The 16,571-nt window shown below is 40.8% G+C and overlaps 1 protein-coding gene across 2 annotated transcripts in view; it reads left to right on the top strand.

Annotated features, from left to right (window-relative positions):
- Nucleotides 1–15,167, top strand: part of LOC120936071 (fucolectin-like) — a 91,454-nt gene extending 76,287 nt beyond the window's left edge. For both annotated transcript variants that reach the window (XM_040348173.1, XM_040348172.1), the window contains exons 2-4: nt 6,482–6,578; nt 9,249–9,546; nt 14,880–15,167. In XM_040348173.1, the coding sequence (XP_040204107.1) occupies nt 6,512–6,578; nt 9,249–9,546; nt 14,880–15,030 (516 nt within the window). In that variant the 5' untranslated portion in view covers nt 6,482–6,511 and the 3' untranslated portion in view covers nt 15,031–15,167. The remainder of the gene's footprint in view (nt 1–6,481; nt 6,579–9,248; nt 9,547–14,879) is intronic.
- The last annotated feature ends 1,404 nt before the right edge of the window (nt 15,168–16,571 follow it).

A 16,571-nucleotide genomic window follows, 5' to 3' on the forward strand; every position in this document is an offset into this window, starting at 1 on the left:
AAGAATGATTTTTCTTATCATATTTGAAAATTTTAAAGGGCTAGTAAACCGCAAAAAAAAAAAACTTCTCCCTGCAAATGAATGTTATAATGTGCTAGTATGCATCACATACTAGCACATTGTGGAAGACTTACCTGAAAACTAAGCCCTCCAGTGGTGCACTGTCACTGCTGACATAGCTTCCATCTTCCCCCAGTCTTCCTTCTAGGATCATGGGCCGCGGCCGATTGACTGGCCGATGATGATCAGAATAGAATTGGATAGGAGATCCCTCATGGGGTATTTTAGCAGCAAAATATTGTGTAAAACAAGTACCAAATAGTTATAAAAAATATATATAATTTATTTTGTGTATCAAAGTATCAAAATCAAACAAGGGAATAGGGCATAATTACATGGGAGTCATAAAAAACAGTTACTGGTCGTAACATCAAAAAAACACATCTCATAGATAATGAGCACATGGACTCAAGAATGGTAGCAGTGAATTCATATGCAATTCCACATATATAGATACCTACGCGTTTCGACCACAAGTTTATGGTTAACAGTCTTCTTCAGGGAAATATGTTCTATAAATGGGAAAAACAGAAAATTATACTGACAATAAGAGGATAGTTAATTCATTAGGTTTAGTTAGCGTAAAAATGAGTGTGTTTACCAGCTCCTTAACGAGAAGGTTGTATTTTATGGCCGACCAAAGAGTACTGCTCTTCTAAAAGCAAACCAAGCCCAGGCGTCCAAATGTCTCCACGCGCTTCTGGCCCCCCGCGAGAGGGAGCCCCACCTCCACCTGCTTGCAAGGAGTCACTCCCTAACAAACACCGGGGGGAAGGCCAAGGGACCCCAAAGGGAAGAGTATGGTGTGTCCTTAGGAAAAGGGGTACACCCCCAGGCTACCAGTGGTTTTCCTAAATTAAAAAGGAAATTAAATATGTTTAATTCACTGCTTGTATCTATCCAGGGAGGCACGCAAAAACAGTTCAACAAGGCTCTAATATTATATGAAATAAATCGTATTGTATTTTCTTTCTGGGACTTTTTGGGTGCTAGTGATAGTGTGTGCAAGTACTAACATAAATCAGGCGACTGTATGGGTAATAGTTGAGAGAATATTAATATATTGTGTTATAATTAGTGCTGTCAAGCGATTAAAATTTTTAATCGCGATTAATCGCATTAATGTCATAGTTAATTCACGATTAATCGCGCCAACATTTTTTTTTTTGTTTTCTTATTTTTTTTTTTTTTTTTTATAATATTAAATTGTGTTTTTTTTTATTTTTTTACATTTTGATCACTTTTATTGCTGTCACAAGGAATGTAAACATCCCTTGTGACAGCAATAGGTGGTGACAGGTACTCTTTATGGAGGGATCGGGGGTCTAAAAGACCTCTGAGCCCTCCTTTGCACTTCAAAGTATTCAGATCGCCGAAAACGGCGATTCTGAATACTGTGTACTTTTTTAAATCCGGCGCCATTGGCAGCTGAGAAACCCGGAAGTGACGTCATGACGTCGCTTCCGTGGTTTCAATGCGGAGACTGAATCAAAGCCGCTTACGGCTTAGTGTCAGTCTCCGCCTGGACACAGAAGGCGCCGGATGGAGGATCGGGTCTCCCGGTGGGACGGGAGGCCCGGTCAGAGCGGCGAAAGGTGGCGGGAGGGGGGGGATGTCCCCTCCCGCTCCTCCGGCATAACAACCGAGCGGCTTTTAGCCACATCGGTTATTATGTTTGGATAGCCGATCGCCCGCTCTAAACAACGGTACCGGGATGATGCCTGCGGCTGCAGGCATCATCCCGGTATAACCCCCGAACGCCGCCTCATTAATCGCGCGATAAAAAAATTGACGGCGTTAACGTGGGTTTGCGTTAACGCCGTTAATAGCGCGTTTAATTGACAGCACTAGTTATAATCTATTGATCCAAAAGGATTCATGCCAATCGGATAATTATACATATTTAATGGTTTATCACTTAGCCATTACTCTCAAACAATCTGTCGTCAGGATGAGCACATGCCTACACATAAATCATATTATTTATAAACATATAATTAAAACAGCTAGTATTTGATATAAAGTGAAAAATAATATTACATTGTGTAGTGATAAGTGATATGATGTGATACTTGAGTGAGGTGAAAAAATGGTGATAATTATACACCAAAGAAAATGGTGGAAAAAAAAGAAAACACATGATGTGCCAAAAAATGTGTGTTAGGGATTGATGTTAATATGGTTGCTAAAAATATTACTATTGAGTGAAGTGTGATAAAGAGAAAAAGTGTATTTACCTTGGTGGATAAAAAAATTCAATATATGCCAGTGATAGACAGGTGTACTTGCAAAGGACACAGTACACCAAGTGAAAATATTTGCAGATCCCTGCCTGTGGTATTAATATGAGAACACCAGCAATTGTATTCACCTAGCTTTAGGTGCACACTATGCATAGGACACAGTACACCAAGTGAAAATACTTTCTGATCACTGCCTGTGGTATTAATATGAGAACACCAGCAATTGTATTCACGTAGCTTTAGGTACACACTGTGCAGATGAGACACTACACCAAGTGAAAATACTTGCTGATCTCTGCCTGTGGTATTAATATGAGAACACCAGCAATTGTATTCACGTAGCTTTAGGTGCACACTGTGCAGAGGACACAGTACACCAAGTGAAAATACAGCAGCTAGCACAATCACCTGCCTGCCTGTCAGTATATTAGGAAGAGCATACAGGAACGGATCTAGCTAAACTCAATACAGTGTATAAATATATATACAACACCTGGGATGCATATATATCCTCTACACACTGTAACTGTAACTGACTCGCCTGCCTGCCTGCTCTATCTAACTCAAAATAAATGACACTGTCTCTTTCTCTCTTTCTGTCTTTAACCACCGCAACACACTACACAAGGCTGCCACGGAGTGTGGGGCGTGTACTAAACCCCCTGAGACATAATTGGCCAAAGCCACCCTGGCTTTGTCCAATTATGGATCTCCCTTTTTTGCACGCTGTGATTGGCCAAAGCATGCGGGTCATAGTGCATGCTTGGCCAATCATCAGCCAGCAATGCACTGCGATGCCGCAATGAATTATGGGCTGTGACGCGCCACTCGAATTTGGCACGAAAGGCCCATAAAGTTTGTAATTCGACGAACGAGAGAACATACGATGTTCGAGTCGAACATGGGTTCGACTCAAACACGAAGCTCATGCCTTCACCCAGCTAATATTACTCTTAACTTAAAGGGGTTGTAAAGATAAAAAAATCTTTTCCACTTAAATTAACATCTGACAGTTGCTGATAAAGAAAAAAGTAATGATTGCCATTATAAATACTTTTATACCTGTTAAAATCGAGCTTGTTTATCAACCTCCGTCATTCCTGAATCATTAGTACCATTCACTTCCTGGTTTGCTGTGCGCGTGCATTATTGCTAATTCACGGCCTAATGGGAACTACATTTCCCATTAGGCTTAGCGGCATAGCGCATGCGCAGAGCCTTTTTTTTTTTAAATTGCCGAACGAGAATGCCCCACACTCCGCCCCTAGTATCCACCCATTGTTAGTGAGATCATTGACCCAATATGGCTATATAGCTCTATCAACTATCCTTTAGTGTTGAGCAGAATACGCCATATTCGATTTCGCGATATATCTCGAATATATAGTCGAATATTCGAGATATATTCGCTAAATTCGAATATTCGTGATATTTTATCGAAATGAAATGATTGCGAATTTTCGCTATTGCGAATGCGAAAATAATTGCGAATTTTCGATAACTGCGGTAGGAGCACTCTGATTGGCTCAGAATATTCTTGATATTTTACAATACAAAATAATTGCGAATATTCGGCAAATGCGGAAGGAGCACTTTGATTGGCTCAGAATATTCGTGATATTTTACAATACAAAATAATTGCGAATATTCGGCAAATGCGGAAGGAGCACTCTGATTGGCTCAGAATATTCGTGATATTTTACAATACAAAATAATTGCGAATATTCGGCAAATGCGGAAGGAGCACTCTGATTGGCTCAGAATATTCTTGATATTTTACAATAGAAAATAAAAAGTGTTTTGCATTGGTGGTGATTCTTTACTCTATCCATCTGTCACAGCCGTTTGTCAATCAAACACCTTGAAGATTGAACACGTTCATGCTGCATGCTTTGGACTTTTTTTCACTTCACATATCAAAGACATTTTTATGAAAGATTATTTTTCTATTATTGGGACTATATTTCTTTATATATTTGTTTCACTGTGTATTTCACAAGTTATTTGCGCTTGCTTATTTTATAATTTGCCCACATGTCTTGTCACTAGACATATTTTTTATTCTTGTAGAGCGACTCCATTTTCTGTCTTGTATTAATTTATGTTGTATAACATTTTTGAGTTGCTGCTGTATTCTCCCCTTTTTTTAAGGTATGCACAATTTTTTCCTTCTTACAAAAAAAAATAATATCAAACATACAAATATTCATAACAGAAACATACACAAAGCCCCCCCCCCCCCTTTTGCATCAGAGACAATCAGAGTTCTCCTACCACAGTTATCGAAAATTCGCAATCATTTTCGCATTCGCGAAAATTCACAATTTTTTTTTTTATATTCGGCAACATAAAAGGATCGCCTCAGCTTAGCTACTCGGCCCAGGGTCTCTAATCATACCAGCAATGCTTTTAGACGTCGATAGGATGTGATCTGTTTTAAAAATAAAATTGAAAAAATGCGAATATTCGGAATTGCGAATATTCACCGCGAAATTCGAAATATATCGCGAATACTCGAATATGCCATATTCGAGCCGAATATTCGCAATACGAATATTCGTGAGCAACACTACTATCCTTATCTACTCTCACAGTGGGACAGCTTTGTCCGGCAAGTGAGCAGACGTGCAAGCTGGTCACTTGGGTCTCCTAGTGGGACAAGGGAGCCTAAAAGACCCATGGAAGGTGGCAGGAGGGGGGCGTCCCCTCCTGCTGCTTGTAAAAGCAATTCAATCCAGTGGCTAGTTAGCCAGCTGAAGGCATTATCCTGGAATAACTGCTTGAAGTCCCGCAACGTACGGGTACGTCTCTGGTCAGCAAGTAAATATTGATTACGTTTTAATGGTTAGATGAGGTCTACACAAACCTGAGAATTCTAAAATCAAACAGCAAATACAGTCAAATCAGTTTGATGCTTGAAAAAAGACCAACTCATGTAAGGCAGCATGTAGTTGCCATCATCCCATAGTGCTAGAAATTGTTCGAAATACCTCATAAATTGGGACTATGTAGGCAACACGCAAAAAATTCAAAATATATATAAAAAATATATCTATTTATTACAAAATCACATATACAAAAAATTGATCAAAAGAATCACATAAATAAATCACATAAATATGCAATGTATATATCATAAACGATGCAATACTGTCCGGCATACGGTACCATCACCATGGTTTGGGAGGTTAAGTAGCTGAAGATCCGACGCGTTTCGAATGCTACGCATTCTTCTTCATGGCATATACAAGTATTACATCTGCTGTTTAAAAACTTCGTGCCTAGGGGTATGAGCCAAATGCCCGCCGGTATTATGGGACATGGGTGTCTCCTGTTGCAGGTTGAACCATACAGAAATCCCCCAAATTGTTGTCACTCATAGAGTGGATAGAACCAAGTGGTTCAATTAGGTGGTGTTAAGAATTCCACCAGCTAAGGGTCATGTTTCTTTGTTCAAAATAATCCAAGGGAGAGCTTCTGACTATCCCCAGGCCGGTTCCCCTTGTGGGTGTAAGGTGTCTCCTTACTCTCCTGAGTGTGGAGAGGGAATGGCGAGGAGAGTAAGGAGACACCTTACACCCACAAGGGGAACCGGCCTGGGGATAGTCAGAAGCTCTCCCTTGGATTATTTTGAACAAAGAAACATGACCCTTAGCTGGTGGAATTCTTAACACCACCTAATTGAACCACTTGGTTCTATCCACTCTATGAGTGACAACAATTTGGGGGATTTCTGTATGGTTCAACCTGCAACAGGAGACACCCATGTCCCATAATACCGGCGGGCATTTGGCTCATACCCCTAGGCACAAAGTTTTTAAACAGCAGATGTAATACTTGTATATGCCATGAAGAAGAATGCGTAGCATTCGAAACGCGTCGGCTCTTCAGCTACTTAACCTCCCAAACCATGGTGATGGTACCGTATGCCGGACAGTATTGCATCGTTTATGATATATACATTGCATATTTATGTGATTTATTTATGTGATTCTTTTGATCAATTTTTTGTATATGTGATTTTGTAATAAATAGATATATTTTTTATATATATTTAGAATTTTTTGCGTGTTGCCTACATAGTCCCAATTTATGAGGTATTTCGAACAATCAGTTTGATGCTTTACCTAACATTTCATTGTGGTAGGATTATCATTTGTCTGTTTTCCTTTCTTTAGGTGACTTTCTGAACCTTTCGAATCACGAGAATGACATTTCAACACATTGCCGTCGCCTTGTGGCTCCTCTGTGGGGTTTCTGCTCAGTGCAATAAAAGTAAGTCCTGTTTGTTTAGAACTTTATATACTTTATATTAGACTGACATTATTATTGTAATCATTTATTAACCCTGTAGCCACATGTAAATGATGAGATATAAACACATAGAATGATATAGATAGATAGATAGATAGATAGATAGATAGATAGATAGATAGATAGATAGATAGATCAACCTTGGATCTATCTATCTCCATATCTTTATATCCTGTACTAAAGAATAAAATAATGTCATACATTTAATCACATTAGATATCATACATAACCATTCAGTGAGTACAGTTTTTTTTTTAAACATTTAAACATATTATTTTTTACATAAATGCCCCCACCTTTTGTAAAGCATGAATAGGGGAAGGGGGTTTCAGACTCTTTTATTAACAAATGGCCTCTTTTTTAACCACTTGCTGCCGGGCCTATAGACAAATGACGGCTGGGCGGTGGTTTAGTTATCCTTAGTGGACGTCATACGACATCCTAACGATCTGTCAACGGCAGGGCCGTAGATAATTTATTGTTCTGGGGGGGGTCAACAGGTACTAAGTAAAAGTATTTCTAAATAAAATAAATTGTGCCAAAATTATAAATACTGGAAAAAGGAAAAACAATACGTGTTGCCCCTAGTGAGCAATCACATCCTTAATTGTATTTTATCAGGTCTTAGCAGGGCGGGTTGATGGGCGGGTTTTGCAATGGCAATGTTCATGGGCGGATTTGCACATTTAAATCAGATGACCAACACGCCCACTAAGACGTGTACTTTATTGTTAAAATCACCCCCGCCCCTTGCAGAGTAGCACTATCATAGGGAGCGTGCGGCATGTGTGATAGTCATTGCGCATGCGCCACGTAGGGCTGACTCTCAGCTCTACATGTTTGGCTATTTTCGGAGACTCTGCGCTGCAAGCAAACATAATGTGTAAAAAAAATCCTGATCACTTCCCTAGAGCAGTACAATGTTAATACGGTAACATTATATTGCTCTAGTCACACTGTGTTAAAAAAAATAAAAAAATCATACAATTAAAAAAAAAAAGTGTAATAAAAAATAAACAAACATTTATATATATATATATATATATATATATATATATATATATATATATATATATATATATATATATATATATATATATATATATATATATATAGATATAGATTGTGGACTCTATAACTTTCACTAAAGACTAAATAATATACACTGATTGGGTTATTTAGAAATGTAGCAGAATACATTTTATTCAAAATTTATGAAGAACAGTTATTTATTTGCAAAATTTTATAACAGAAACTCAGTCTTTCTTCGTTTAGGCTACTTTCACACTGGGGCGCGGGGGCGGTTTAAAGTCCTGCTATTTTTAGTGGCACTTTACTTCTGCTATAGCAACGCTTTACCACTGTTATTGCGGTGCTTTTGGGCCGTTAGTGGAGTTCCACCCAAAAATGGAACTTCCGCTTTAAGACCCCTTTCACATTGGAGCGTATTGAAGGTGCTATAGCGTTAAAAATAGCGCCTGCAATCCACCCTTAAACAGCTGTCACATTCACTTAAGTGTGAAAGCCAGAGGGCTTTCACACTGGAGCGTTGCACTAGCAGGGCGGTAAAAAAGTCCTGCTAGCCGCATCTTTAGAGCAGTGAAGGAGCGGTGTGTTTACCTCTCCTTCCCCGCTGCTGCCCATTGAAATCAATGGGACAGCACGGCTATACCGCTGGTAATGCGCTGCTGCAGGAGTGCATTGCGGGCGGTTTTAATCCTGTCTCGGCTGCTAGCGTGGGGTAAAACTGCCCCGCTAGTGGCCAAAATGCGCTGCAAATCCGCCCATAGCATTGGCAGTAAAAATAGCGGAGTTTTGCCGCCGACGCTATGGGCGGTTCAGTGTTAAAGGGGTCTAAGTGCTGGTGACCCCCTGACATGCCACATTTGGCATGTCATTTTGTTTGGGGGGGAGCGGGTACCCAGTTTTTACAGGCACCCAGCTCACACTTCTGGCACTGGAAGGATATTCACCTCTCCCCCTACCTCTCTGCAATCTTCTGGTACACATCACAGGTCTCAGAAGGTCGCAGTGCGCACCCGGCTGTAAAGCCACAGCTGGACGCCCACAGTTAGAATGCCGGCGCCAGGGAGAGGAGCGAGGCTTCGGGCGGCTGCATCGCTGGACCATGGGACAGGTGAGTGTCTGATTATTAAACGTCAGCAGCTACACTTTTTGGAGCTGCTGACTTTTAAATGGGTGGAACGCCGCTTTAACCCCCGTTAATGGCCGAATAAAGGATTAAAAGTCGAAGCTCTTTGGCAGCGCTGCCCATTGATTTCAATGGCAGGGGCAGTTTTAAGAGCAATATATACACTGTTCCCGCACCACCCCAAAGATGCTGTTTGCAGGTACCGAGATAGTCCACGCTGTTCTCGGCAGGGTTCATCCCTAGCCACACACAATATATGAGGATCTAGAAGAGGAGGTCTGGGGCAATAACTCCAACTAGATTGTAAGGTGAGGAGACCCGGTGATAGTTGTAAATGTCTACTATTCAACAAAATCTTTATCATAATTCCATTTATTGAGGATCCCCCATATATTCCTGCTCTATGCCTCATGTACCTCATATCTCTTACTGTTTGTACATTGAGTAATATGGTGCTCTGCTCTCACATTGTTGAACAGATCGGAATGTGGCCCTTCAAGGTCGAGCAACTCAGTCCACAATTATAAACAGTCTACACTATGGCTTCCTGTCAGACGCAATAAATGCCATCGATGGGAACCAGGATCCGCATTTTGAACACGGTTCCTGCTCCCATACACATAATGAAGTGTCTCCCTGGTGGAGGGTGGACCTGCTGAAATCTTACAGAATTTCCCACATCTCCATCACTAACAGAATCAACCATGGTTACAGACTAAATGGGGCTGAAATTCTGGTTGGAAACTCTCTGAGTAACAATGGAAACAATAATCCCAGGTAAGGATGATTATAGGATATTATTCCCCTTCAGCTATCGCTCATATATACCCCTTATGGATCAGAGCAGTTTTTTCCTTTCTGCTAAGGGGCTATGATAACTCCAAATACGAAAAGGTTTATTCATAGTTAAGCCTCGTACACACGATCGGATTTTCCGCAGACACATCGTAGGACTTTGGTCCGAAGGGCGTTGGCAGGAACTAGTCTTGCATACAAACGGCACACACTTGTCGGCCAACAAACACGAAACAACATGTTTTTTCCAGCTCTTTAGCACCACCCTTTGGGCACCTTCTGCTAATGTTGTGTTTGGTGAGCATTGCTTCCGAGCATGCATGTTTGTACTTTGTACTTTTCTCCATCCAACATTTGTCTGTGGAAAATCCGACAACAATTGTCCAATGGAGCGTACAAACGGTTGGATTTTCTGCCAACAAGCTGTCAACACACAATTCCGTTGGAAAATCTGATCGTGTGTACGAGGCTTAAGAGCTGTGAAAATGTGGAATATACTCCCTCCAGAGGTGGTTCTGGCCAGCTCAGGAGATTGTTTTAAGAAAGGCCTGTATTCTTTCCTAAATGTACAGAATATAACTGGGTACCAGGGCCGTAAATAAATAAAAAATCCTGGGTGGGGTCAGGTCAGCTCAGGTCTTTCAAACTCAAAGGCATCATTTACACTTTTATTTTGGGGGATGTACGGTAAAAACATGTCACAGCAGAGTGGGGCCATGAGGCTTTGCAAAGAGACCTTGCAGTAATTTCATGCTTTTCAGGGGGACCCCTTATTAAACTGAGGGGAATGGGCACAATAGATGGGGGGCTGGCTGATACACTCCAAAACCTTGATTGCTTCTACTGTGCTTATTCTAAACAGCAGGATGCTCTGGGTGGGTTTGAACACCCCTGAGACCCCCCCCCCTTATCTACGCCCCTAATGGGTACTAACATTTTATAGATAAAGTTGATCCAAGGAAAATCTGATCGCCTCTTGGGGGATCAAGAAGGAATTTTTTCCCCTGCTGGAGGCAATTGGAGAATGCTTTGCTGGGGTTTTTTGCCTTCCTCTTGATCAGCTGTGGGTGAAGGATTGTGTTAATGCGATTGTATTATTATAATTATTATTATTATTTGGTTGAACTGGATGGGCTTGTGTTTTTTTTTTTAACCTAACTATGTAACTATGTATCTTTCTCAATACGTAGGCCCTGTTCACACCTCAGAGATTATCTGTTCAAATCTTGTAGCTCTAAAATGCTCAACAAGCCAAATCCCATTAATCTCAATGGCCTCTGTTCACATCTGAGCGTTTTGTCACCTGAAGCACAATGCCTGTTGCTCCAAAAAGTACACAAGCTTCTTTTTTGGCAGATTTCAAGTGTTTCCGGCACCATAGACTTCAATAGAAACACCTGAAAACATGTGACTTGAGCATTTTATAAGTGTTTTTGTCGCTCGTTTTCTGCTCAAACAGCAGCTGTCCACCCCTAAATAGACATGTGCAGAACGTAAACATTTGTTTTGTTTATTAGTTTTCTAACGAATTCCAAATTTTGGTAACAATTCGAATTGGTCAAAAAATGATCCACCGATTAAAATTCTATGTGAAGAATAGCTGGTTGTTAGGCTCTCCCCCGAGGGGGTTACCTTGTGGGCGCACTCCCGTGTTATATACTCTGCGTCCATAGCCGCCAAGTGTATGACTCGGCCCAGCCCTCCGGCGGCCGCGTCATTGGATTTGATTGACAGCAGCAGAAACAATGGCTGCGCTGCTATAAATCTATCCAATGAAGAGCCGAGAAGCCGTGGAAAGAGCAACGCGGAGTCGCGCCCATGGAAATTCGGGTCTCAGGTAAGTAAAACGGGGGGCTGGGGGGCTGGACACAGCAAGGTGTTTTTTCACCTTGATAGGATGCATTAAAGTAAAAAAACACAGTCATCAGCTGTCAGCGGGCTTCCCCACTGAAAGCTGAAATGTAAACAACAAGAGTTTTTGACAATTTCTTTATTAAAGCAGAGGTCCGCCCACCGCTACAAACATTAAAAGCCAGCTGCTGACTTTTAATAATAGGACACTTACCTGCCCTGGAGTCCAGCGATGTCGGCACTGCAGTTGATGTTTCGATCAGCTGTCGGTGCATGCTGCCTCCATTGCGAGTAAGGGAACCCGGCAATGTAGCCTTATGGCTACACGCCGGGAATCCTACTGCTCATGTGCAAGGCTCTGCTCCATTCTTCTACTGGCCCAGCAGACAAGGAAAGGAGCCCCAGACCTGATGTCAATATCCACAGCTGATGCTCCCGGAAGTGGGAATAGGATCCCTGTGTAAGACAGGTATCCTGTTCCCCCTCCTCCCAAAAGGTGCCAAATGTGTCACCGGTGGGGGGTAGTACAACAAGCAGAAGTTCCACTTTTGGATGGAACTCCGCTTTAACTGCTTCCAGACCACCCCCCGCACATATACTGCCTGGCTGCACAAAACAATGTACCTGTAGATTGTTGACTTCTTATGGGTCTGGGGGGCACACGCGCCACCGGAGACCTGCTCCCTCTGTAATTGGACACAGCGGGAGCCAATCAACAGGACCCGCTGATCGGTCTGAGGAGAAGCAGAACGGTGGTCTGCCTATGTAAACAAGGCAGATCGTCATTCTGCCAAAGGGGAAAATGGAGATATAGGGCCAGATTCTGCAAGGACTTACGACGGCGCAGCGCCATGTACGCTGTCGTAAGTCCTAATCCGACCCGTCGTATCTATGCGCCTGATTCTTAGAATCAGTTACGCATAGATATCCATTAAATCCGACAGGCGTAAGTCTCTTACGCCGTCAGGTCTTAACTGCATTTTTTTGTTAACCGCTAGGTGGCGCTTCCGTCAAATTCCGCGTCGAGTATGCAAATTAGCTAGATACGCGAATTCCCGAACGTACGCGCGGCCGACGCAGTAAAGTTACGACGTTTACGTTAGGCTTTTCCCGGCATATAGTTGCCCCTGCTATATGAGGCATAAGTGCGGCGTACCAATGTTAAGTATGGCCGTCGTTCCCGCGTTGAAATTTGAAAAAGTTACGTAGTTTGCGTAAGTCGTCCGTGAATGGGTCTGGACATCATTTACGTTCACGTCGAAGCCAATGACGTCCTTGCGGCGTACTTTGGAGCAATGCACACTGGGAAATTCCACGGACGGCGCATGCACCGTTCCGCAAAAACGTCAATCACGTCGGGTCACAGTAGTTTTACATAAAACACGCCCCCCTGATACAAATTTGAATTAGGCGGGCTTACGCCGGCCGATTTACGCTACGCCGCCGCAACTTACGGAGCAAGTGCTTTGAGAATACAGCACTTGCCCGTCTAAGTTGTGGAGGCGTAACTTAAATCGGATACGTTACGCCCGGGCAAAGATACGCCGCTGACTGAGAATCTGGCCCCTTATGTTTTTGCTAAACAGAAAAAACGCATCTCTGTTTTCCTCCATTGTCAGCATTCCCCCCACAGTTAGAAAGCACTCCCTAGGGACACACTTAACCCTTTGATCGCCCCTGATGTTAACCCCTTCCCTGTCAGTGTCATTTTTACAGTGACAGTGCATTTTTTTTTAGCACTGATCACTGTATTAGTGTCACTGGTTCCCAAAAAGTGTCACTTGGTGTCTGATTTGTCCACCGCAATGTCGCAGTCCCACTAAAAATCGCAGATCGCCGCCATAACTAGTAAAAATATAGAAAAAATAAAAAGTCCAAAAATCTATTACATAGTTTGTAAATGCGATAACTTTTGCATAAACCAATCATTATACGCTTATTGGGATTTTTTTACCAAAAATTTTTATTAACCACTTCACCCCCGGACCATATTGCTGCCCAAAGACCAGAGTACTTTTTGCGATTCGGGACTGCGTCGCTTTAACAGACAATTGCGCGGTCGTGCGACGTGGCTCCCAAACAAAATTGGCGTCCTTTTTTTTCCACAAACAGAGCTTTATTTTGGTGGTATTTGATCACCTCTGCGGTTTTTATTTTTTGCGCTATAAACAAAAATAGAGCGACAATTTTGAAATAAAAAAAATATTTTTAACTTTTTGCCATAATAAATATCCCCCAAAAATATATAAAAAAACTTTTTTTTTCCTCAGTTTAGGCCGATACGTATTCTTCTACCTATTTTTTCTGTTTTACTCTATTCTGTTCTATTCCTTTAATGTCTATTTTATTTTATATTATTCTTTAATTCATTTTATTTTATTTCTTTTCTATGCTATTCTTTTATTTTCTATTCCGTTCTATTACTTTATTTTATGTTCTATTCTATTCTTTTCTACTCTATACTATTATTTTCTATTATATTCTATTCTATATTGTTGTATATTTTTTTAAGTTCTATTCCTTTATTTTCTATAGTATTTTATTCTAATCTTTGATTTTCTATTCTATTCTGTTCTGATTTACTCTTTTCTATTATTTTCTTTGCTCTTTCCTGTTATATTCTTTTCTACTCCATACTATTATTTTATATTATATTATATTCTATTGTAGTATATTTTTTTATGTTCTATTCCTTTATTTTCTATAGTATTTTATTCTATTCTTTTATTTTATATTATATTCTGTTCTGATTTACTATTTTCTATTACTTTCTTTGATCTTTCCTATTCTATTATTTTCTATTCTATTCTATTTATTTATTTTCTATTTTATTTTAACCTTGTTTTCTAATTTTTTTTTTTTCCAATCCCATTCAAATTAGATTTGAATATGATTCAAATTCAAATTTCGTCCGATTTCATTTTGTTAATTCGGATTTGTTTAAATTAATTTTTATTGTACAGTAATTTGGAAATTCGGATACATCCAAATAAATTTCTCCTAATTTTGATTTGGAACGAAACGAGCTGCACATGTCTAATGTGTGTATATACAGTATCTATGAAGTTTTTTCCAGTGTGCTTCTGACCCAGCCAATGAAGTCCCGGGTTCTTTCACTTCCTTAATGGGGCGGTCCTTAATGCTGTAATACTCTGAGTCCAGGCTGCATGATGATGCTGTCCCAGGGGGCTTGTCCATAACAGTCTGGGCTCAGTGGAAGTGGGATGATGATGATACCGACTATTACTGAACATGAAATACTGTGGGAGGGAAGTGCAAGACTTGGAGATCTTTGCAGATTGGAAATCTTTGCAGCTTTGAAGGAAAAGCTGTTTTTTAAAAATATATTATTGAGCTATTCTGCTTTTATATTGTGTAGCTGCTTTTTAAAATAAATACATACATGTATAATGATTGATATTACTGTTACTTTTATTACTGGTAATACAAATTTCACTTTGCAGGTGCGGGGTGATTACCTCTATCCCAGATGGAAAAACACAGACCTACCACTGCCATGGCATGGTTGGCAGATACGTCAATATAATTTTGCGTGGAAAGGCCCAATTTCTTCAATTATGTGAAGTTCAAGTCTGGACCTCTGACAGTGATTGAGTGGCCCACTTAAAAAGGGCAACAGATGATTTAAATAATAAAATGTAAAATGTATTGCCTTATGTGTCAGTAATCTGAGGGGGCAAAGCAATTAATCAAATAATCAAATACTGATTAATAAACAATATTCAGCATTATGTCCGTGTTGTCAAATGTGTTATCCGAATTCACTGCATTCCAGTATACAGAGAAAGCTTGTTACATGCGTTAGATTTAAATGCAGGGGATGTATTATCCACTTCAATACCAGGCATTTTCACCCCCTTCCTGCCCAGACCAATTTTCAGCTTTCAGCGCTGTCACATTTTGAATGACAATTGCGCGGTCATGCAACATTGTACCCATATGAAGTTTTGACCCCCCCTTCACATATAGAGCTTTCTTTTGGTGGTATTTGATTAGTGATGGACGAACATCCGACGGGACGGTTTGCGAACGCTAACCGCGAACTTTCGCAAATGTCCGCGAACCACAAGTTCATGGCGGGCCCCATTGACTTTAATGGCAGGCAAATATTAAAAACCTTCAGGTCATATTTGCAGCCACAAAATACTTACTAGCTGTGCACAAATAGTCCCACAACATGGACACTGACCTACCAGAAGTATTAAGTGAAAAACTGGATACATAAGTAAGTGCCGGCCTTTACAAGCCCCAAAAATTAGCCGACAGGCGTTCACCTGACAGCAAACAACTTTGTATTCTGTGGCTGGAGGTACATTAGGCATTCACCGGATACAGAAGTAAGTGTCGGCCATTACAGGCCCCAAAAATTAGCCCATGGCGACAGGCGTTCACCTGACAGCAAACAACCTTGTATTCTGTGGCTGGTGGTACATTAGGCATTGTAACAGCACTGGTGAACGGATTGGACCACAACTGCGGTTAGCAAGGAATTCAATGCGATTCTCTATGCGACAACTCAGTATTAGGCCCCAGGCGTCACTCCTCGCAACAGGAGTTTGGGGGATCTATACATCATCTCTGTGTCACATAAAGAAAGGCGTTGAGCTACTAAGCATGGACAACATGCGACCAAGGCTTAGCGTTTAAAATTAGTTCAAGGTCAATATCCCAATACACCACTACATGCAGGTGATTATTAGTAAGGGACCCCAGGCATCACTCTTAGCAACAGGAGTTTGGGGGTTCTCTACATCATATCAACCTTAGCATGTAGAGATGTATTTAGGCCACTAGGGGAGATGCTATGAAAAAGCATCAACCCCTAGCATAGAAAAGTTAGAGCGAACATGTTCAACAATTAGGATGAGGCCTATAAGTATTTTATATTTCTGTCAAGCACGTAGTAAATTGTATTAGTAGTAACAAGTATTAATTGCATACAAGAGATAGTGTAGCTCAGGTACTTTGAGGATACACATATAATACACAAGTTGTACTGGCAACTAATAGAAATGTATGAGAGGCAATATAGCTCAGGTACTTTGAGAGTACATATAGTATTTGTAGTAACAAGTATTAATTGCATATGAGAGGCAATATAACTCAGGTACTTTGAGAGTACATATAGTATTTGT

This window comes from Rana temporaria, chromosome 4 (genome assembly GCF_905171775.1).
Source record: "Rana temporaria chromosome 4, aRanTem1.1, whole genome shotgun sequence".
NCBI classification, from domain to species: domain Eukaryota; kingdom Metazoa; phylum Chordata; class Amphibia; order Anura; family Ranidae; genus Rana; species Rana temporaria.